The sequence below is a fragment of the Chelon labrosus genome (assembly GCF_963514085.1).
Source record: "Chelon labrosus genome assembly, chromosome: 6".
NCBI lineage: Eukaryota > Metazoa > Chordata > Actinopteri > Mugiliformes > Mugilidae > Chelon > Chelon labrosus.
Genome location: NC_140342.1, coordinates 5,628,864 through 5,654,031, shown reverse-complemented (window position 1 = coordinate 5,654,031; position 25,168 = coordinate 5,628,864). Strand labels below are relative to the sequence as shown.

The following is a 25,168-nucleotide window of genomic DNA, read 5'->3' as shown; positions in this document are numbered from 1 at the left end:
TGATCTCTGCGGAAAGGGCAAGGGTCAGTTCATGTTGTTGTGTCACAGCACACTTACTGGCAGTGTGTGTTAAAAGCATGTGGGTGTCTGTGTGTGTGAAAACAGGATACTTCATGTGGTGGTATTCGGTAATGAGAGGAAAAAACAACAGAGGAACAGACTGTAAACAGCGACAGGTGTCTTGTTAGGTTAGAATTACCAAGACAGACACACAAGCACATACGCACACTTACACACCTGTGAGCGACCATCTGGTAATGCTCTAGAGGAACATTTTGAGTGTTTTGTCTTTTTCAACTGACAAGATGATCCAATGTGAATTCCAAACATCTCCAGAAAATCATTGCCCTCAATTAGACAAAATATTGAAATACAGATACTTGGGATATCATAAATCCATAAGGGCTGTTTTAATTAAGGTGTATTTTTAGCATTGATATCAGGGGTTATTAATATCTTACTATGTCCACATTTAATGTTTAAAAAGGTCTGATTAAGAAATAGCAATCATTGTTATCATACAAAGGAAGTCATTAAATTCATTGTGGTTCTGTACAAGTCATAATCCTATAGTATGTCAACAATTTTTACACCTTTTCCTTCATACATGCTACAAAATCCCCCAAAACACCCAACACTTAAAAAAACATCTCCCACGTGTTGCTTTTTGGGCGTTTTCTAGTATCATTCAATATATTTAATTCACCCAGTGTATGGGGAATACACAACAGACACAAACTATGTAGACACTCCTCTTTAGTTAATTCTTTGTATTCAATAATTTCTTTCCTAGTTCAGGAAAACACTTTGAAGTAGATGTCCAGAATGTTGTGTGATTTGGTCCAGGCTAAGCCATTTTGTTCTTTTCAAGGGTTCTTTTTGTAAAGAAATAGCAAACAATGACATTTTAATTCACAGCGTTCTTCCAAATTTGTCGCAGCACTTTTTCTACATAACAATGCAGAGTTACAGGCCATTGTCTAATCAATGTCTTTTCCAGTTTTATGTGGCCCAAGACCCAGACTGACCTAAAGGAAACTGCAACACAATGCACCTTTGGGACCTTTGGGATAAATTGTCAGGCATTATCGCCCAACATCATGATTGTAAACACCTGCAGCCAGGTTTTGAAATCTGCTGAATAACATTCTAATAAACTGGAGGCTAAAATGTAGTGGGTTACATTTTGCTGCCTGTAGATGCTCCTATAGTTTTGAACAGATAGTGTACTTATACAGTTACAGAAAGGAGGTTGTCAATGAAAGCAAGCCAAATGACAGAAGTAGACATTGGAGGTTTTCTCTGACAAATAGACTTGGAAGAGATATGCCATTATGGAAGTGGCTAACCATCACTGAAGTACTTAGTGAATGTCTCCTGATAACGCCAGCTAGACTACCTTTTAGGTGATACTTTACTTAATTGAGTGTGAAACCTTTATCACTATCAAGACTGAGAGGGGGAAGAAGGATGGATGGACAGAAAAAGACAGAGGAGAGAAGGAGGTAGTGGCAGAGGATGAAGGAGAGGACAGGAGAGAGACTTAAGAGAAAAGAAGAGTGAAGAAAAGGTGGAGAAAAGAAGAGACGACGGAGGAGGTGAATGAGTGTCCCTAACCAGATGGAGTGGTCATATAGGTAGGTACCCTCTAAATGAACCTCCACCCCTCCCCTCATATTAACCCCCATCCCCTCCACCCCAGTGTACTGAACCCCACCACTCCGTCATGCTATTACCTCCCTGTCTCTTTCATTATCTGCCGTGAACTCTGGGTAACCTCGTTGTGGCCATTCTTTATGTCACGGCCCGCAACGCGAGCCGTGATTTAGGCCCATCCAGTCCACCTAATTTGATTTCATCATCACAGGGTGCAGCGGGAAATAGGGGGAAGGAGGGCTATGTTGTGGGAGAGGAGAATGGGGAAGGAGAAGTAGGTGGAGGTGATGGTCGTGGAGGGTTTGGAGGGAAAGAGGTATGGGGATCTCAGGAGGGGGTCACAAGGTAAGCGCTAGCCGAATGACTTGAAGAGGCTAATAAAGTAATCAAGGCCTTCGTTACATGGCTATAATATTCGCCCTAAAACACTGATAACTATTACCAGGACTAATCATTAGGCAACATTAATAGCTTTTTCCTCCTGTCCCCTCTTCACTTGTCCTCTCCTCCCCTCTCTTGTATCCTCTTTTCTTTTTTTAATTCTCCTTTTTCCTCTGTCCTATACCAACAAGCCTTACTGACACCATCTAAACCAGACAGACATACTTTGTTATAACTTTGAATGACATGCATCCTATTGTACAAACCACTTCCTAAGTAGACCAGCTGCATCAGTTGTTTCACCACTGGACAATGGATAACAAAAACTGGGACATAGTTTACTTTGACTCAGTGTTCCTTTTTACTTCCTAATCTCAACAACATGGTTATTAGTGTAACCAGAATATGACAACAGAGGCTCTTCAAGAAAGAACTTAAACAAACTTTGTTAGATTATAAAATAAATTAGGGCACAAAGAACTGAGAGAACAACAGAGGCTGGTGTTTTAATCACACTGTACCAACAATGTTTCTTAGATGATAATCTGATTGTTTCTGTGCCTAATATCAATAAAAAATAAATCATGAATTCAATTTACAAAAGTGACCTTCAAGGAACCCAAGAAGCGTATTTAACTACACCTTAACCACAGAGGTTACACATTAGAACACATTAACAGAATTAGCAATTTTGAAAGAAAAGAAAAAATAAAGTACTTATAGATAATTTTGGTTGAACATGTTCAGTAACATTAAATCCATTTTCACTTTAACATGATGTAAGGAAAGGTAATTTTTGGACTCTTGGACTTCTTTAAAATATAGAATTTCTTTCTTAACACGCTATAGTGTGTACTGCATGGGATTCATTATTCTGCATGCAGAATTAACATCCTGTCTATTAATATGTGTGCTTATATAATAAAGTAAGCTCATGTGACAATTAGCATGGAGAATATATAAGGCCTACCCATCAACAACCAGCAATACTATGATAACACTTTGACATTGTTCGCTATCATGGTCAACCACCCACAATTGCAGACGCATATTCGAAAACGACAGACATGAACCCTCCTCTGCTTGACACACAGACACAGACACTGTCATTGCACGGTAATCGCCCGCCATTAGGATACATGGAGAAAGACAACAAAGCAAAGTGTCTTCATAGTCAAACTAGTTATTATCTTTCGCTCAATAGGCCATAAAGGAAAGGAGGGACTTTAGAGAGTCGGCACTGTTAAGGCCATAGATGTACTTAACTTCCACTTGAGCTACAGATGAAATTATGTTATGTCTTTGTTATCCTGTTATGGTAAAGAGGAGGGTGGAGACAGAGAAATAGAGACATTCAAAGAGAAAGTCTAGACAGAGAGAGAGAAATGATACTCTTACTCCTGCCTTTGTTTTCCTCCAAATACTTTGCTGCCAGCAAGTGAGTCAAACACAAATTGCTAGCTTGTGTTTGAACTGAAGCTGAGGCACAATAAGGCATCTAATTCAACTTAACAGGATATTCTGTACACAAACCACCTTTTGGAGGGTATCTCTTAAAAAAAGACACTGATTGAATACAGATCTATAGGTAATGACATCAGTATTTCACGTTTAAAACGGGAACCATCTATCAAAGTCAGAGCTGAGGAGAACGCCTCTTCACTCCTCACTATAAGACTTTGACGGGAACAACATGGTAATGCATAACGATCGCTTGAATGTGATTATCTTCCAGGGGGGAAAAAATGGCCATCTATTTTCAGAGTGTTCAAGTGTTTGTAACAAAGTCAACCCAGACACTTGTACCAACCTCTCCTGTTCTAGACAGGGGTTATTTATGCTCCATATGAGTGTGCACACACACAAGCACATGGTAGGCTATTCACCAGTTAGTCAGTCAACTGGAACCTGCAGTTGTTATGTTGAAGCATGTGCTGTTTTTTTGTTTGTGTATAGATTTTCTGCTTGTGTGAATGTGCATGTAGTCTGCACACTGCAAGAAGCACTTATTTGTATGATAGCAGACTGTGTGGGTTTCATTTATTGATGCTTTGACAACAAACGTAATAGTTTTATCAGAAATTGACAATGGTGTCTGATTTCTAAAAATATCTGATACTGGACCCATGCCATAATGGACTTTATTTAAAACAATGGTTAGAGACCTCAGGAACAATTTGAATTCTTTTTCTTACCAGTCTACAGTATGAAGCCAACAGGAAGCAATTAGCTTAGCTTAGTATAAAGACTGGGATTAGAGACTAGCCCATAAAAATAAAGAGCCCATAATGCTAAAATATAGCAATGTAATTTAAACAATTCCTTTTATTTTTTCAATAATACACCAGTAGTTGCTGGTTACCTGCTTTCCTCACAGTAGCAAAAGGTTCCAAGAAGTCAAAGCTGTGAGCTGCTAACAGCAAACAAATAGTTTTATGTAAAATTAAAAATCTTTCCACTTTTTCCACTGAAGTGCTCATCAAGGGGTTTTAGAGGTGGCGGTAGCTCCATTTGCTGTTTCTAATGTTTGTGCTAAGCTATGTTCATTTTCTTCAGGTTCCAGCTCCTTAGTTAAAACGCAGGTTTGAGAGTGGAAACATGGAGCTCCCAGTAAAAACTCTACTTTTAAAGAAAATATTTATTATTAGAATATCGTTTGTATTTTTTCCTTTGTGGCCAAACAGGAATTTTAACGGTTATGAAAACTGAAGATCTGAGATCTGAGAAGATATGACTTTGGGGCAAACACGTCTGACAATCTGAGTTGACAGTTTAGAGAGAATTCTTGCAAAACTAATATCCTGACAGCCAGAAATATGTCAATTTTGAGTTCAAACGTGGATACCTACGGAGAGACAATTAGTGAGTCCAGCCATATTATAAAAGGAAAGAATGACTGTTAAATATTAGAAATCCATCTGAATTTGAAAGCAGAAATGTCTTGTGTCTGCACGCAAAAAGCCTCGCTGCTTCAGCAGCAGACCAAACGTCCAAAAACGTGACACTTGAATGATGACTAAATATTTAATCAGTGCCAGTTATTTTCTGCCAGGTCGTGCCTCCATCTGGGTAGCAGCCGAGCGTGGGCATGTGTGTGTGTGTTTTTGTGACCTCAAAATCAAGTATTAAAAGAAAGGGCCGTCTGCATTCCTCTCTGTGTTTTTCAATCACAAACACTCAGTTCCTGAGCTCATACTGGCATCATTACGACAACGCTGCCGTATGCAAAGACCATATGTTCAGTTTGGAGGACGCCAAGTTGTCATTGACAGTGATTAAAACGATGATGATGTGTGTAGAGAGGGAGAAACCTTGAAGGTGGGGTGCATTGCATGACTCATTATGTAGCATACAGAGTGTGTAGGTGAAGTCCAAAAGAATGTCCACATATTGGACTGCTGTATGTAATGTCTATGTGTTCAGTTTACTCAAAGGAGATTGAATGATGAATACGTGTTCATTTAGAGGCTGTCAGAATCTGTCAGGCATGCTTTTTTGAGTAGATGCACATTACAAATCAAGAATATTTTTCTATTTCAGTTTGATCGCTTTGCAAATTAATACATGGCTGTTATGTTTAGGGATATTTTTATTTACCAAATAAAGACAGATAGTCGGACTTACCTGTGAGGAGAAGCCAAACAGAGGGAGAAGGCACATGGAAAACAGAGAGAAAGAAAGACAAGAAAGAAACATTACTAAGCAGCACATGGCCTGTATTTCCACATCCAGCCTCTCTGAAACCATGTAATGATCTTTATATGAAAAGGACTTACTTCACAGCACCGCAAGATGACTGTAAATCCAAAGTCACATTATTCTCCACCACAGTAATTATGTGAATAGCATGCATGTCAACAGTTATGTGCGTCCTGCTTGAGTGTGTGCGTAGATGTGTGTGAGGGTGTACAGCTTTTTAATGCCACCCAGCAACACAGAAGAACCTTGTTAAATTCAAGTTGGGAACAGACGTACTCTCAATGCGACCGCAAAACTCCCTCCTCCCTGTCGCTCCTCTCCCTGTCTCCCTCCCGCCCCCCTCTCTCCTTACTGTGGTGTAAACACAGATTGTTAGGTTAGGGGTTAAAAGTGTTGTGCTTAGATTCTCTCAGCACTAATCTGATTTCTCCTCTCTTTGCGCGTCTATATTTATTTGGTTTTGTCAACACTCACGTCTCTTTCTCTCCCCCCCATCTCTCTCTCTCTCTCTCTTTCTCTCTCTCTCTCCGCTGCCAGTGTATTGATCGTTGCTAATGGATTGGCTCTGATTCCGGAGACGTCTAACATGCTTTCCTATCCTCTTATTTTCACCCGGGGAAATCAATGAGGAAAGGCCTGCAAATTTAGACAGGATCAGGTTTTAAGGAATCTACAGTGAGCCACAGCCCACCGGAGTATGAGGAGGGAGACAGAGGAGGAGTGTGAGTGTGTGTAGGTGAGCTGTTAATGACAAACGGCGTGTGGCTTTATGGTGAAGATGCACATGTTTGCAAGGATTCTGCGGTTCACTACAAGATGTATTTGGTGATCACAGTGAGGATAAATGAGATGATGATTTCCAGATTCATGGTAAAACACTTTCACATTCAATTACCCCTTTTACTCCCTTCTCCTAACGGCAAGTAGCTTGTGCTGTAATTTGAAAACTTCATCTTATCTTATACAGCCAGATAGAAGACACACACCAATCAGCCAAAACATTAAAACCACTCACAGGAGAAGGACATAACATTGATGTTCTACTGGGAAACTTTTGCACCTGGCATTGATTTGTGTGGATGTGACTTGTACCACCCAGCTAGACCAGACCAGGGACCCCCACCCCATAGCAATGACACTCCTTCATGGCAGCAGCCATCCCCAGCAGGATGCAGCCTCACACAGGCACACATAATGTCATAATGTTATGCCTGATTGGCGTATGTTGCTTATTCCGAGATAAATTTTCAAAATTCACTTCTTTCACAAAAGGGAATAGTCAAAAATTTGTGTTCTGACAGCACAGTGTGAGTTTGAGTGTGAGGTTGACATCTGCTATCAAACACTCTCTAATTTGAATTCACAGTACACTGTTCACAAGATTTATGTCAGCCATTAAAAGGTGTTAAACTATGTTCTGCATATAACAGAGTGGAACATTTGACACAGTGTGGCTTTAGTCTCAATCGTGATCCTGCATACATTTCTAGATTATGTTTCAGGGAAAGAAACTACATTTACTCTAATACAATATTAGTGGCAATATTTAAGTACAATCTCAAGCTACATTACATTGCAAGATTATTTCAGATTTATTTTTGATCCATTTTGCTGTATATTTTGACTGTGATATTTTACTTGTAGCTAAGTGTTATTACATTGCAGTCTTGCTTCTGTTGATGAATGGAATCTGAATGCCACCACAATAAAGACTACAAAGCAGAGAATTTTTGTCTCACTGTGATATTTCTGACCATGTATCGACTGGTAAGGCCCACATGCCTGCATGCTCTGACACTATGAATAGAAATTTTGACGTAAATCGATGAATAGATCATGCACACTGATACAGTCTTTCACTCCCTCTCTCTCACACACACACACTTTCTCTCTCAATGTCTTGATCTTATTCGTTTTCTTCTTTCCTTGGCGTTAATCACTGCAAAATGTCTAACATGACAGTGTGTTCTAGCTCTACTCCTTTGACCTTCATTCGCTGTGTGGTAAAATTTGCTGATGTGACTGCACAAATAAACAGTCGCACACACACAGAGCGATGATCATGGACAGAGACAGAGGTCCCCACTGCTGCTCAAACGACGGATGGAGCTGTGTTAAATCTGAGAAGGCGATCAATGACCAATGAGGACTGTGACTCTTTGTGTGTGTGTATGTGTGTGTGACAAGCAGGGGGCAGAAGGGCCCAGCAGGTTTGAAACTCTATCTCGGGGCCAGATCATTTATAAATGGGAGGATATTGATGACTTTGGTGTGTGCGCATGCTTGCGTATGTGTGTGTGCATGTGCAGGGTAGAAGATTGCTGCTGAGTGTGTGCGTAGGTGGGAAGATATCAATGTGCTCCCTGCCTCTTCACACAGCAGAGCAAATTGGAGAAGTTGTCAGGAGTCACAACATGAGGGGCCAGCCAGGGGACGAAGACGGCTGCAGGCAGGATGGCGCTGAGCTGATGGCTGAATGGGAGGACGGCCTGGGGCATGATGGGATGCGAATGGAATGGAAGGGATAATTGTAATTGAATCTGTAGTAGGCTCCAATTTTTTTTAACTTTCGGATTTCCTTAATAACCAGTAGCCATTTCTCCATACTGTTACCAGGTGACTAAGAACCTCACTCTTGAAATGTTGCAAAGAAGAAAATATTATTTCAATGAGTTTCCATTGAGTGGTTTAGAGCAAATGAACGTGAAATTTTCACATGGCATGCCATTGCAATAGAACCATGGAGAGTGTTTCTTCCCTTGTTGGCCTTTGAAGTAGTAGTGTGGTGGTAAGACAGTCTACTTGATGATTAATATTAGGTAAATGTTGACTTATCGCTTACTGAATGTTTTTTCTTGCTACTGGTTGTATGGAAGTTAGTACTGTGCACCTGTGGGATGTGATGTATGCACCAGATGCTGGCCTAGTTACTGTGCTGGAACAAACAGAGGGTGAAGATGGGACCGTGACAGAGCAGCTAAATCAGTGTCTTGGACTAACTATAGTAGTGTTGGGTCCTCTATAGACAAATTGGCATTACTAAAAAATTACATAAATGACACTTTAGCCAATCAGCCAGCCAATAGGAAGAAGAATTCTCTGTAGCCGTGATGTGACTTATCTGTCATTATAACTCCTCTCAATGATCTGTGTCTTTCTACCTAAATCAGATCACACTGTCTTGTAAGAATCAAGAACACGTGATTGTCAGGCATCCATTTAAAGCTACATGCACTCACAATCTCCCACTCCTGCATTAAGAACAGCAGTGATGGAGAATTTTAGAGGATGCAGAGGTTGGATAAATGGAGAGGATGGAGGGTGCAGTGGGTGTCCAAACCCCTCCCCTCAACCAAGAGCTGCCCCCCCTCAACCATTGCCTTTACCCCCCAAACACTTTCACTCTCTCACACACAGCGACAGAGTGCCCGCTGCTTTGTCCTCTTACACAAACATTCCCACAGAAAACCATTTACCCCCTTTTACTTACTAACGTCCTAGCCCCCCTTAGTGCCCCCCTCAGAGGTTGTACTGGGGTAGAAAAGGGTATCCCGCCTCATTTTCTCCCTCCTAACCTCCTCTCTATTTTTCCTCCCCCCTCTTTCACACAATCACACTCACACACACACATATGAACATGCGCACACATACTAACTGAACCCACCCGGTCAACAGCTGTACATGAGGTGACAAATTGGGGTCTTTGTCTGCTTAAAGGGAGGTGGGGGAACCCCTACTTTGCACACACACACCAATGCTCACACACACACATTGAGCCATCCACCTCTATTGTAGGCAAGTTCCATTGCAGACCAGACAATGGGCATTGCCCCCGATGTTTAAGAGGAGAAATATGGTGCTGCCTTTGTGGGAGGTAGAGAGCTTCAGTTCATTGAAGGAGTGATATAGAGACAGACAGATTAACAGGGAGAAAGACAGAGAGTGCATAAGACAGAAAGAGAGAGCAAGAGGATGAGAGGTGGGAAAGATGGATCAGTCATTCACACAGAATGGATGGAAATTATAGTAAAGAATAAACGCAACAGACATAATATAACACACAGAGTGGATTAATGTGGTCACATGGGGAAAGTAACAGACTACCAAAAAAAACACACTGTGATAATTACCTTTAATTAAACATTTCTTTCAACATACATTAAGTGCGTTAGACTACTGGAATCCAGGCCTCAAATAAGCAAACCAAGGAAATGTGGGGACGGGTGTTAAGATGGAGACAGGAACTTAAACTTCACTCATTTTATTTATTTTTTTTCGGTTACTGTGGCAGGTTTGGTTACAAATGAGTCTCGACAAACCTCATAAAGATGCCCAGAATAGACCCAGCGTCTTACCACACTGATTATTACAGTGTGGATTAAACACATGCTCAAAAGAGTACTACTACTTCCAATGTAGTTGATATTGTTGGTCCTTTCATAGCTTTTCCTACATTTACTGCCAATGCTGCTATAACGACTGCCAACATGCTTCTGTTTATTTGGGTTGTATTTAAAACATACATGTAAGACACAAAGACCAGAAGCAGGGGGCAACAATTTGCCTTTCGTCTTACTATGTAGTTACTGCCTCAGGCCAAGGAACAGTATTGCACAAAACAAACAACTACAATTTGTATTTACAGATTGTTTTTTGTTGCCTGGAAACCAGACCAACTACCCCAACAACACATTTTTTGTTCGGAACTGATTATGCTCTGGCAAAGATCTGCTGGGCCAATCAAATCATTTTGGCGGACTTTCCAACAAAATGGCTGCAGTCGAATAAGCAAGCTGTTTAGTTAGGTTCCACTGTTGCATACGTTGGAAATGATATTGGTCATAATGGTGTGTTACAAGACACACCTTTTGATAAAAAACGAGTCTGGCTCCACCAGGCAATGGTTTTTGAACGGATTCAATAAACAACATGTAAACAGACTAGGTTTGACCTATGGATATATGAATGTTATCAAAGTGTATTAAGCATAGAGTTAAATCCACTTGACTTTTCTAAATAACTTCATGTTATTGACAAGATGTCTCTGTTCACAGAAAATAGAAAAAAATATATGCTTCAACAAAAAAGAACTTATGTGGTAATTTATGAAATATTATTGGTCGATCTTCATTCTCTCAGCTAAAGTAGGATGTTCAAAAGGTCAGAAACATGGCTGGTGACAGGCTCTAGAACCCCTGTTACTCACCACACACATATACATACCCAGGAGGTGGGCTGACCCTCGGGGTGAAAGAGCTAAGCGTTTGACAGACTCCACCTCTTAACTTGTTAACTTGCTAATTAGACCTCACAGTCACTTCATGCGACTGGACAATAGACTGCTGGCTGAGCGATGAGCAGGCTGCAATTCACGCACACACATATGCATGCACACACACACTAACCCTAAAAGCTAACAACCCCCCATACACACTCTACCAATGTGACCACCTGCCCCCTCTTCCTCTCCAAAGGACAGTGTGTGTTTGCCTTTGTGTGAGTGTGCATCTGTGTATGTGTGTGTGTGTGTATGTGTGTATGTCTTGAGAAGGTTGATGATTTGGGGTCTGGTCGTTGTGTGTGGGGTCTTGTTGCCACGGGAACAGGGGACAGAGGCAGGACTGATATATAGGGAGAAGGATGTTGTCCCCCACCCCACTCTATTCTCCTATACGTCTCTCACTCTGTCTCCTTTATGCACACACAACTAAAGCACCAGAAAAGGAGTAGGGGTTGGGATAATGTGTGTGAGTGTGTGTGTATGTGTGCATGCGTGTATGCGCGTGCATGGTGTTTGCCCAGTGGTCTCCAGATCGGGGCTAAATGGGGTTAAACATCTATCCATGTTAGAGTCCCGTTCTCTGAGTTCTGTCATTAGCCCACAGCTTAGAGAGCTATTACTGACACAGCTGCTGCTGCTGCCGCTTGGTAAACACACACACATGCACACGCACACACACAAATACACTCTGTGGTATAGCTAGCTACCCACAGGGGATTGTGTGTACTGTCTGTTTGTGGAACAAGGTTGCCAAATATCACAAGGCTAAAACAGTGAGCGTCCAACTGGCATCCACACGCTGTTTTTATTCATGTGTGTATGGGTATGTGTGATCCCGTGTGTGTCTTTGTGTGACTGAGTGCATGTACAAAAAGGAAAGCATTAATCAACTGTTATAAAGAACTCATTTGCTGTGTTTTGCTTTGGCTTAAATGGAGAGCGAACCATTTGTGTGATTGAATCAATCAATTGGCTGAAAATTAATAAACTTAGCAACTAAAATTGACAAAAACTCTGTGGTTTCAGCTTGTTATATGTAAAGACTGGCAGCTCTTCTTTTTATCCTATGATAAAAAAGGAAATATATAGGGTATTTACCATTGGTTGGATAAAACAATATCTGAATAAAGTATACTGACTTGGGTTTTGTATATAGTAATTGGCAGATTAGCTGATAATTAAAAGTAACTATTGGCAGGACAATCAAATGAGAAGAAGAAAAATACACAACACAAAGCCAAAAATCAAAGGAAACTGTACAAGTGTTTTGCAAAAAGTTTGTATTACCACTTGTCAAATGTCAGCAACTGCCCAAGGTCATAGATGCTCAGGAGCAAAAAGATGTGTACACTGGGTGTAACTACTTTTAGTCATTGCAAAAAAATCATTCCACCCACTATATGACTGATGACTTTCTGGTTTCTCTGGAAATAACAACGCTGACCGTGCTCGGCAACACATTTTTGCCCAGGGACCCCCGACAGCTATAGTAGTAGAGATATACACTACCCAGTGAGTGATAGGTAAAGAAGCACAGACAGTTCAGAGCACAGCCATGCACCCTCAAGAACCTACAAACATTTACTGGAAATAACTCTGTAAAAAACAAGCTGCCCTGTAGAGTCCGACTCACATGACGTGTTTGTAGCTCCCTTTAGCCTCGTGGCATCTGGGAGCACTGTGGGGAGTCTTTGTGTTAAATAAATGACTGGGGAGTTTAGCCCATGTGCTAACCATGTTAGAATAACACGAGCAACGCTGGCCCTGCCGGGCAGCGCTCAGGCCTAACAGAGGGTTCTTCCTCTGGGTCGCCTCCCACGGGTGAAGCCCAGGCTCCACCCGGGGCCTTGTATATTTTTCCCTGGCTGCCTCTTTATTTTCCCTCAGCTGAAACCGGCCAGATCAAAGAATGCTTTAACCTTCTGTCCTCCCTTGCCTTCATCCAGACCTCCGCTGCCGGCTTTTTTTTATGTAGAGCCACCAAGGTTGAGAGAAGAGGAATGGATGCAAGAGAAGGTGTAAAGAGTTTGACTACTCATCTGAAACAACCAGCTGTTCCTTGGGGGGCTTTGAGCTTTATGACCACGGGGAGAAGAGAAAAAAGAAGGAAAGAGGATGACAAGACAAGAGAATGGAGAGAGAAGAACAACAGGTCAGGGTTTCCAGAGACCCAGTCAGTTTTGATACCATGGGAACGAAGACAGATAATCATCCAAAGACTACATTCTTCATGGAACTTTAGTGTTAGCTAAAGGGTTTGGCTGTACTTAAGTTTACTGAGCATTTTAGTGTCATTTATTAAAGTCCAATTACTACAGAAATATCCTATCTTAGGAGGATAAAGTTGATTTAAATTATACAACACGTGTGTCTATGTACGCACACTTGCAAGGTGTGTGTGTGTGTACACAAGTGTGTCCTCATTTGTCCTCCAACTGAGTTCTTACTGCAGACAGTAGCCATTTTCAGCTTACAGGGCCCTTCATCAAAGCTTCAAAGCTACCCATGGTCTTACTCGCTTGTTACACACTCTCTTTAGCATGTGTGTGTGTGTGCGTACACATATGTGTGTGTGTACGCATTTGTGTGTGTGTCAAGCTAACGAGGCACTAGGTATTGTTACAGGGGCTCACTCCAACCGCACCATGAGCAAGCCATTACACCAATAAGCCTGCATCATTTCCAAAGAATCCAATTAAATTTCGGTCTTACAGCGCTGCACTCTGAAAACACAGATTTTCTCCATTGAGAATGTGCAAACACGCACATTACACACATGCACAAAATATTTCAGACACAGTGTACGTGTCTTTCACTCTGTTTCCCTTGTTTGCTGGCGTTTTGTGTGTGTATGCTCCAACTCTCTTTTTTTCTACATCTTTTGGTCAGTCATCTTCTCTTTGTCCCTTGTCTCTTCAGAAGTGTTCAGTATCTTTTATTTTTCACCTTCTTCTCCTTCCACCAGCTTGTCTCTGTCTTCCCTCTTCTCTCCCTCCCTCCTCTCCTATCCTCTCCACCCATTCTGGTTGGCATCTGTTAAGCTGCTAAAGAGAAAGTGTGTATGCATGCATGTGTGTGTGCATGTGAGTGTGTGTATGTATGTGGTGGTCTTGCTGGGTTGGATTTGAACAAGCCCATGCCTGTTCTGCCCCGGTGGCCTATGAAATGAGAAAGGCAGCCACTGTGCTGCAGACCTCCACTGATAAATCTACCAGGGTTACCCCTCTGTGTGTGCATCTGCATGAATGTGTATGCGCCTGTGTATCAAATGCATGTGTTTGCATATGTGTATGCCCGCATGCATGTAAAGTGCGCGCGTGTATGCGCGAGCAGTGATCATCTGTGTTTGCATCTTCAACTCCGTGACGCCAGAATAGAGATTTGGAAAGATTTGATTTCACACACCCCAAAGCCAAATGTGTATATGAGAGCGTCCCTGTGTGAGAGGGTGTGTGTGTCTGCCTGTGTGCACCATGTGGTGTAATCTCCTGTCGTCGTCTTAAATGCATGACATTAAAACACCACCGAGTCGATTCCTTTTCAGACATTTTGTTGTTTTTTTCCTTCTTCTTGTCGTTTCTCTCATTTTTATCCGTGTGCACGTATTCGTCTCGGGAGAATTAGAGGTCATGTTACCAATCTATGGAGCACTCAAAGACAGAGTAAAGAGAGGTAGGCTGAGACAGAGTGAGACGGGGAGAGAGAGGGGTATGCCAAGAGCACTCAAGGCCTGGGGTTACCTTGCTTATGACAGCGAGGTCAGATATTGAAGAGGTGAAGTCAATACAACACACCATTTAGCAGCCATATTCATCTCGAGACCGCTTGTGGCGAAAGAAAGAAAGAAAGAAAGACAGAAAGAAAGACAGAAAGAAAGAAAGAAAGAAAGAAAGAAAGAAAGCTACATTACATTGAAGGTTTTATGGTTTTTACAGGGAACATGCAATATAGTATCTCACACACTATGCATTTAAAATCTACAAGGTTTAGATATAAGGGCAAGTCCTCACAGCATTGACAACTTTTATACAGCTTGGGAGCAAAGGTTGATGAAAGAGATTGATATGTGGAGACATGAACTGAAATCTGATCATTGACAAGGCTGTGGCAGCTGACAAAACTATATGCTGATGAAGAGCATGCAATGTAATATGATCAAACTAAAAACTCATAAAGTTCTTGAACAGGCCTTATAAATAGTCTGTTTTATCAAAATGCTGTTTCCAAAAACCACAAAAACTGTTGCATGTGGCATCTCAGTTATTTCACACATTCTAGGATTAGGATAAGGATTAGGATTACAGTGTGGAGTATTTTATGCCAACAAGTGATATGCATTCAGTATTCAAACTACAAAAACCAAACATCAAATGCAGTCACGGTATATCCATGTAAGTATTTTCACCTAAACTGATTAATTCCAAGCATGGCCCACCAATATACATTTATATATGAGGTCTACGTTCATGAAATTTCTGTGATGCCATCACATTTCTGAAAAAAGGAGACATCAGTATAATCAGTAGTCCATTCTATGACTTATGTTGCATGCAGTCATTTCATATCTTTACATCGTTACATGGCATGTTGATATAAAGTAGGTTTTGGAGCAGGTCTTAAAATGTGCGGCTGTTACAGTGTTTTAACGTCACTGGAGCGGCTCTACAGCTGCATGAGGAATGCTACAACCACCCTGACTCTCACCAAGGGGCTCGTTCAACAAAGCAAATATTGTCACACAAATGCACGCACAAACACATGTACGTAAGCGCACATCTACACAAACACGCACTATAATAATTCATGCGCAGAGGCATAGACCACATAGCAATCTCGCATCTTTAGTGCATGAACACACACACACACACACACACACACAAGGATGATGGGGGTCATTGAGGTTTTTTTATGAGCAAGGGCCTGTCTGCCATATTTTACCTCTTTAGTGTGTGCGTATGTGTGTGTGCATGTGTAACACAGAAAAAGAAGAAGAAAAAAACAGCCCAAGACATTATCTTCAAGCCATGACAGCTGTAATTGTGGAGCACATTAAAATGGGTGCAGGGTGACACCTCTAACCACCTTCTATTAAGAAACACACACTGTCAAACGGCACCCCTCCCCTCCTGATCTTTCTCTCTGTCTATTAGAGAGACGCACACACACACATACACACATAAAGGTGGTTTCATTGTGGTCAAACAAGGAAATGAGCATCTCCCAGCCCGTCAAAGCTGAGTGCTTTGAGGAGGGCCAGTCTGGCTAATGTGTACATGTTGATGTCTTGATTATATGTGTCAAATATCTGTCCATATTCCCAAATAGACAGGTCTGCCTGGTAAGAAAAAAGGAGAAAAGAAATGTTTTACACAGAAAAATAAGTAGAGAAAGCAAGAAAGAAGCAGCACTGACAGAGTGAGCAGAACAGATTCTGTTTCTTTTGGCTGTAAGTCCATTTAACTTTCTTGGTGTTTTTTGATCTTATTACACATTATAAGACCTTACAGGTGACAGCGATTCCAGAGTGTCATTCTTAAACCAATGTCCCAAGGACCTACAAAGAGCTACAGCATGGACCCCCTTGGTCAGTTGAGTTTATAATTACTCCCAGAGCTCTTGGTCTCGCTCTTATTCCATTTGTACCTGTGCACTGGTGTGTCTGTATTGTTCTGTAATTACACCACTGAAACATTAGACTGCAACTGGACAGGTGTGTTAAAGAACATAGAGAAGACGTCTGAGTAGATGGTGTGTAGGGGCCTGAACAAAGGAGAACTTTCTGTGCTTGTCTGGCCACTGAGTCCGTTACGGTCCGCTTTGCCGCAGCGTTACGTTTCTGGGGAGGTGCACATCAATATGCACCCAAGGCGTAATTGTGATGCGGTTCTATGAATTATGCTTAAGAGATGCTAAATTCTCAGCATGTTTGCTTACCCCATTGGTTTATTATGCTCTAAAATTCCCATTTTGATTCTCTAACACTCCTCATTTATATATAAACACAGATGCGGTATATAGACAAAGATGGGCCCATCAATGCAGCAGTCAACTGTGCAACTGATAAGCCAGGCTCATGGCTTTGGTTGTGAACAAAGACGAGGGCAGCATGGCTGTTATAGATCCTCCCTCTTCTCTGGCCCCACTAAATCACTTCACCTTTCAGGATCACCCACACATACACACATCTGCACTACAGGAATGCATGCATATACTCATGCACTGAGAGATTTAACATGGACAAGTGGGCACTTGGTAGAAGAATTCAATTGGCCTCCCTCTCTCTCTTTTGCACTCTGGGTCTCTCTTCCTCTTAGAGTGTCACAGGACATGCCAGGCCTTAATGCCTTCCAATCTTCTCCCCAACACACACTGTCGCCTTTCATTTAAAGGCCTGCTGACAGTGATGTCCAGCATCTCCACTCCTCCATTCCTCCCACACTCTTTGCTGTTCTTTCTCCTTTATCTCTCGCTCCCTTTCTCATACTCGTTATCGCTCTGTCCGTCTTAAACCATCTGTCTTTCTTCATCAATCACTCAAATTATGTCATGAAGGTCCCTTTACTAGCCATTATTCAACATCTTTTATTAGTCGTTGACAATATTTGAAATTTCCATTCATTTTTTTCTTTTAACATTTTATCATTTCTCTTTTTCCTTTTCCTTTCTACTCCTCTCTGTTGTTGAAATCAAACCTAATGTCCCCATTTCAGTTTAGTCTCTGCCTGGTTTCATCCTGCCACCCTCCCACTGTGTCCTCTCCCCTCTAACAGCTTTCTATCTATTTGTCTCTGTGTCAGTGTTCAGCACCTCACACCGCCACTTTAGCTCCTCTCCCCATTGTGCTTTCCCAGCCTGCCACACTGGGTTTTCAATTGGCCAACAAGAGTAAACACCGGTTGCCGAGCATCAATCACATCACACACACCGGCAGAGGGAGTGGGCGAGAGTCTCCAATTTCACCGTTGCTTCTTTTTCACCAATTTTACACAGTATATGGTCAGAATAATCAAAGACGAGACAAAACCCAGTGTGACAGTTTGTCTGTGTCCTTAAATGACTCATAGGAAACCGAGTAAAAAAACGCAGCAAGCAATTACCACCATCAAAAGATGACAACTGGAGATATTATATATATGAATACATATTTGATTTTGCAGCAATTATATATGGTACATCATAACCCAACTGAGCAAATGGGGTGGCCTTATTGAAAGTAATGAGGCGTTCCAGAGTGCTAGTAACAGAAACACTGATGAATAATCATAGGTCGTTGTTCCGAGGCTGACAGGATATCCCTGCCAGGTCGGCTGGGTTGTGCTGGTATGAACACAGCAATCACTCTCTGTCCTGGAACAAATCAACAGAGCTGAGTGGAGCTGAGAGGATGGACTGTCCGCTTGGAATGCCTCCCAGAGCAGTTCGTTTGGAGTGTGAACAAACATTACATACCGATACGGCTACCTGGTCCGTCTTTGGAAGAGTGCGCACCTTACAATGTAGACTGCACCGCACCTGAAAGAGATGCCTGGCAGCAGTGAACCTTCCCATTATATACACATTAAAGATGTTTTCTATTTGTAATCTATATTTTTGATTAAGTTGAACATATTGCTCGTCTAAAGAACACTGGTACATGAACTACAACACCAATAAATGCCAGTGCCACACTGACTGCTGATACTTTACTTTTGATGCATTTTCCTAAATTTTTACTGAAATCTAATTCTTTCTCAAAATTATGACCAAGCAAGTTTGCAAGGGTGTGTCAGAATTTTGTCTCGATTTCCCTGTGGACATGAACCGAACCAAGGTTAAATGCAACATTGCAACAATATTGTATCATATTATTCCCTAAATCTGAATGTAGCTGTGAAAGCAGCCTTATATTAAAGGAAAGATAGCCAAGATTTTAAGTTTAACAGTCTATTGTGTGCAATAGAAACATCTTTTTATTTTTAGTGGAACTATGGGAGACCAAGGAAGGACAATCCCAGTTAACCCTACCCTTACAAGCACACTAACAACTACTAACACTAACACTTGGGGCCAAAATTTGAATAAAAGTGTGACAGTCCTTCAGAAATAACTCCGTTGCCATGAGGTTGACAAGAGAAGGAGAAAAACAAGTAACGACAATTGTCCGCAGCAGTCAAAACACAGTACTGAAGTGTCTCCTTCACTTATACACACTCAAACAGACTCACACAGCTGGTGGACTGTGTGGCGTAGAAGCCTTGTTAAAGCACCTAACTGAGCAGCATAACATGATGATTTGCTGTTGGTGAGTTTGCTCTTATCTACTCCTCCTCACACTATCTCTGCCTCTCTCCCTCCATATTCACAAATACACACACAGACATACAATCACACATGGACACATTCCAGTTGGGTTGTAATAAGGAATTATTCCTTCATTATTCTTGCCCCCTCCTTCCAGTCAACAGCCATTCATCCTGCTTCATTTTCACATCCATATACACTCATTAGTGTGTATTTGTAAGTGTGTGTGATACATTTGTGGTTTGTATGCGTCTGTCCTCCCCCAAGCAGTAAATCAGGCCTGTGTTAATTGGTAGGAACAACAGCAACACTTTGGCAGTATATAATGTTTTATGTTTGTTTCTTTATCACCGTGTTTAATGTTCACCACTGTGTGTGTGTAGGTGTGTTCGTGAATTTGTGCGTATGCATGTGTTCCGGCTTGTGTGTGTATGTGTACTACATTATGATCGTAATGAGACACCGTAGATGAGAGGGGACTGGAAAAGCGCAGAGGAACAAGAGCATGATAAGCTTCTTAACGATGATCACTCAGTGTGTGTGAATATGGCAGTGTGTGCGTGTGTGAGATGCATACGTTTGTATGTGTGTGTGGATATCTCTCTCGAGCCTCTCCACTAACAGGCGGAACACAATCAACGCAGCTCTCATTTGCAATCAGTAATTAGAATGCTAATTAGCCCCTGGGAGCTAACGGGAACTAGTGTATTACAAGGGCTTGATTAGGACTGCCCTATTCCTAAGGGAGGGATTTACACCTGCACGCTATTGGCCAAAACTCCTGCCATTCATGACCTCTTATCCAGTTGGGTGTGATTATGAGTGAGTTTGAACTCGGTGAACTAGAGATAAAAAATCATGACTCAAGATACATCAACAATTCCAACAATATGCACCAGTCAGGCATAACATTATGACCTAATATTGTGTAGGTCTCCCTTGTGCCTCCAAGACAGTGACTCATCGGAGAATGGGCCTTCTGAGGGTGAGGTCAGGTCAACAACTTGTGCTGTTCTTCATGTTTTTTTTTTTTAGTTGTTCCTAAACCATTTTTGTGTGTGTGCCAGGCTGCATCCTGCTGGGGTTATTGCTATGGGGTGGGGGTCCCTGGTCTGGTCTAGGTGGGTGGTACATGTCTAAGTAACATCCACATGAATGCCAGGTCCAAAGGTTTCTCAGTAGAACACTGGATTGTCACAAGATGGTCAATGTTATTTACTTCTCCTGTCAGTGGTTTTAATGTTGTGGCTGATCAGTGTACCTCTTTTGGGTATGAAATAGTACTTCTTCTATGCATAGGACAGCAGCAATGGGCAGCTTGCATATTAATTAGTTACAAACATATCTACAATATTCACAGGCTGCCTTCAGACTACCCCAGAATAATCCACTTCTCTGTGATGATGTCAGGCTATTATACCTCCCAGCTCATACGCTCTGTTGGAAGTCGGGCTTTGTAACATCCTTTTGTTTTGTGTTCTGATGATCTCTGTCAGTTTCCCACAGTGGTATGTAGCTAGAGTATGATGTTACAGAAACTTCCCCGGCTTTCATTTATTTTTTCCCCTCTCCCTCTATCTTTATCTTTAACCTCCACTCTATCCTCAAACTAGAGAATCAATCACAATGTTGTCTTTGCTGCTTAGACACTATGGCCATTCGGCTAACCACTGACTGCTCAGGTCCATTCTCTTGTCTCATTTAACATAGGAGTGAGTGGATAACAGCAAGCTGGGTTGTGTCTCTAGCTACTCCCAACAGTCTAATCTAGGCAGAGGGAGAGAAATGGCGATGGACTAGACCAAACCCTTTGCATCTTCTTCATCCTGGAACCGAAAGTGAGTAAATTTACAGTCAACCTGGGACTGAGACTCATTAAACCAAACCAGTGCTATGGAGGCTACCTAAAGGTAAGGCAAAGGATACAACAGACACAGACAGCACATTGATTAGTACATAGATTGACTGGTTCTATTGGTTAAAAATTGCCGCAATTCATTGACTGAGTTTTGACCACTTATTGGAATCTCTGCCTCCAGAAAGACAAGAAATGAGAGAAAGATAAACCTTGAATTTCTGAAATGTTTACTCTGGCTGTAGTCCATTGAGACATAACATGGTGCAGTTTCCCTCTTCTTGTTGTTCAAAATATGAAACTATTAACTCAATGGGTCTCAATAGATATTTGAACGGGTACCGCAGGTTCTGCCCATTTTATTGTTCAAATTGCCATTTTTGAAGCAAAGAAATACATATTTATCAGAAAAATGTGAAGGGATGACTTAGAGACACATCAGCAAACAACAGAACTTGACAGTTCTCACTATCTCAAGTGCTTTCTTGTATCTGAATGTTGTCATTCTGCTTCCTATCAAACCTTCTTGATATTCTGCTCTCTTTGTGTACTACTGGCTCCAGTGACCGTCACCACACACTTACAAACACACACACAAACCCGCACACTAACAGTGTGAAGCGTGACTATCATATCAGGTCTAATTTTCTCCTCCATTCAGCCAGCAACCTTAGACACTGACAGGGTACACATGTGCACGCACACTCACTGTAGCATATTTCATCACATTTGCGCACATGCATGAAGACACACACACACACAGACACACAAAAGGCGTTACTCCCCTTCTCTTGCTGTAAGACAGATGTAAGTGGGGTGTCACTGTGGGGTGAACAGACAGAGTGCCGGGTGATGAAGAGCGGTGTTACAACCTCATGTATGTGCCTGGGTGTTCATGTGTGTGTATTGCTTGAGCTTAGTACTTCTTTGTGCCTCCAGGCTGTGCTAACCGCATCGTGAACCCACCATACATTAGAAGCCGCTAATAACACACACACATCCCACATGCGCGCGCGTGCACACACACACAGTGCAGCGAAGGACTTGCACTACCCCACAAGATGCACTCACACACACCTATCCAGATACATTGCCAGCCTATTCATTATTTGCATCGGGACTCTTCAATATTTCAGGAGACCCTTCTAATCCCATTACTGTGACTCAAAAGTGTATGTGTGAGCATGCACGTGTGTGTGTGTGTGTGCGCGCGCATGTGCACGCATGCATATTAGCAAGCCATAGTGAATACAGTATATTGGAGAGCTCAAGAGAGGCCTGCTTGAAATAGTGAGAAAGGAAATCAATCTTGGCAGAGGTAAAGAGAAATTGAGAGGATAAAGACAGAGGTGATAAAAGGCTGCAGGCAAGGAACAAGAGAAAGAGAGAGCAGAGAGAGGTAGAGAGAAGTAGAGAGAAAGAGAAGCAAAGGCATAAAAAAAACAAAGAGAGATAGATTCTGGGCCTTTACGATGGGCATCTTTAGAGGATAAGAGAGGGTGGGAACCCCTATTGAATGCCACAAACTGCCTATTAGTGTGTGTGTGAGAGTGTGTGTTTGCATCTGTGTGAATGTGTAGGTCCTGCATGGCCACAGCTGGGGAATGGCTGTGAAGTCATCCTAGCAACCAAACAACAGTCCACCCAGGTTTACATAAAACCATAGCATGTTATTAGTGGTAAAATGGTCAAAATCTCAGAAATCAGAAAGACAAAGATCTCTAACTAAATCTTAAAGATATTTACGTGTTGTGGTGATACCTACATTTTTAAGAGAGTTCAAATAAATGCTGACAATTCAGTAACGTTAAATAGGAAACAATGGATTGCAGTGTCTCTGGGTATGTGTGTGTTGTATACTCTGAGCAGCACAATAAACACACACAGACAAAAACCCCACAACTTCAAGTTCGAGGGTACATCTGTGTGACTAATTACTGTGAAGATCAGCCAACACCAACACCTGTCTGTCTGCTGTAGAGGAAGACAAACAGCTCCAAAGAAAGAAAGAAATAAAAAAAAAAAGAAAGTCACCCATGTCACCTCAGCTGAGCGTCTGTGTATGACAAGCAACCTCTGTCCACCATTTCCAACCTGCTGTTACATATTTAATATGCTGCCAACCCTGCATATAGACCCCTCATTATCTACAGAGGGACACACTCGCACACACACACACACACACACACACACACACACACACACACAAATAGGCACGCACTGCGCCTCACGTTTAGGGTCGTAAGAGGAAATGTCACCTTGGTCCCACCAGACGACAAGCGATCAGTAAAAACCTCTGACACGACCACCGCTACCCTGAGGAATTACAACCTCTGTCTGTGTGTGTGTGTGAGACAGAGACAGAGAGAAAGACTGAGAGCAAAATGACTGAAACAAAAACAGTCAGAAAGCTCAAGAAAGAAGAAGGAGAAATGTATGGGGAAATAACTGAACAAATTATTTGGCTGTGTGTGTGTGATTAGCATATTAGTGGTCATGGCATTATAATAGGGCAGTCAGACTCCATATTTTCTGTTGCCTCTGATGTTTGTGATCCACTAATTGGAGCTACTGAGGCGCTCATGTTAAGACACTCTGGATAAAAACATGGGCTTAGCGTGTGAATGAAATGTGTGCGTGCGTCTACTAAGAGCTATTATCATTAGGGTGAGTGCGAGGCTAGCTGATCTGCTATTCAGCGGTGGCTGACTAATACTCTGTAACCCTGCTCTGCTGAATGGCCTGGGACCATTTTAACAGCCAGCCACACAAGTCGAGGCCATTTCTCATAGTGACTTCATAAAAGTCTGAACCCCCACGCTACCCCCAAACTTACCACTCCCCCTCTCCACCAACCCCATCCTTTCCATCAATTCACCTCACAGTTCTCCTGCTTCTATGAACTCACTGGGGGGAGGGGGGGGGGGGCAGGTTGTGTTTGAATGTGTGTGTACGTGTGGAAGAAGAAAAACTGACTTACCTGAGGTGAACAGATGAGGGAGGTGAAGGCAGGCAGCACAGGTCAGCAAGAGAGGGGAGAAATAAAAAAGAAAAATGCAGTGATTGAAAACAAAACACACGTCAAACTCAACTTGGCAATAGAGTGGAGCGAGATTTTCGTGAAAAAAACATTGGCATTTAATGTGCACAAAGCTTATTTCACCTCCTGATAATAATAATGAATAGTGAAAGCATTTCATTTTCATACTTGGTTTATGGTGTGCTAAAACTGTACCCAAAGACATTGCATTGTCTGGTCAACTTTGATAGATTTTTAAATCAGAGTTAGGGTAGTAATGTCATCCTTAACCTTGATTTTCTCTACCAAATAATTTTGGCTAAGCATGAATTTTAAAACTTAAGGAAGCAAAATAACTACTGGTGGAATGTGTGTGCATTTACCTGAGCACAGTTTAAAATGTACCTGTACTTTTTTTTTGAGTGTTTCCATTTTATTGTAGTTTAGATTTCCACATCAGTACATTTCAGAGGGAAATGTCATACTTTTCTACTCTTCTATGTGTAGTTGACCCCTGTAGTTACTAGTTCCTTATGAAGATTTGAAACAATTGATAATAAAACAAGTTTTTTTGTTGGCTAAGGTTTGGCTTTGAAAGCAGTGTATATAACCTGTATGGAATCTGATGCAGACCTGTCCTTCTTCTTCGTATTATTCATCTCACTATCATTTATCTGCTCTCTCTTTATATAAAACTGTATAAAGTATTTTGCTCCACTTTCAGCAACTACAAATCTACCATGCTGGTTACAAACTGCATCGATGCCCATCATACAGAATAATAAACCAGTCAGTGACCAAACCAGTACTTTTACCTGAATATGTTCGCTATATTTTCCTGCTTATACGTGACATGTACTTTTATTTACTAATTACCTGACTAGCACCTTTTTGACACCGAGGAACTGGTTCTTAACTTAAGTTAGTGAACGATCTGAATACCATCTCCACCAGTAAAAATACAATAATCATATGTTCTCATGACACATTCCAGTCA

General features: G+C 41.7%; 1 protein-coding gene across 12 annotated transcripts in view; it reads right to left on the bottom strand.

The window, feature by feature from the left end:
• rnf220a (ring finger protein 220a) overlaps positions 1–25,168 on the bottom strand; it is a 138,510-nt gene that overhangs the window by 75,846 nt on the left and 37,496 nt on the right. For 6 of the 12 annotated variants that reach the window (XM_084546994.1, XM_084547001.1, XM_084546998.1 and 3 more), the window contains exon 2: positions 5,635–5,661. The exons of the other annotated variants lie outside the window; for them this stretch is intronic. In XM_084546994.1, the coding sequence (XP_084403120.1) occupies positions 5,635–5,661 (27 nt within the window). The remainder of the gene's footprint in view (positions 1–5,634; positions 5,662–25,168) is intronic. 12 annotated transcript variants of the gene reach the window in all.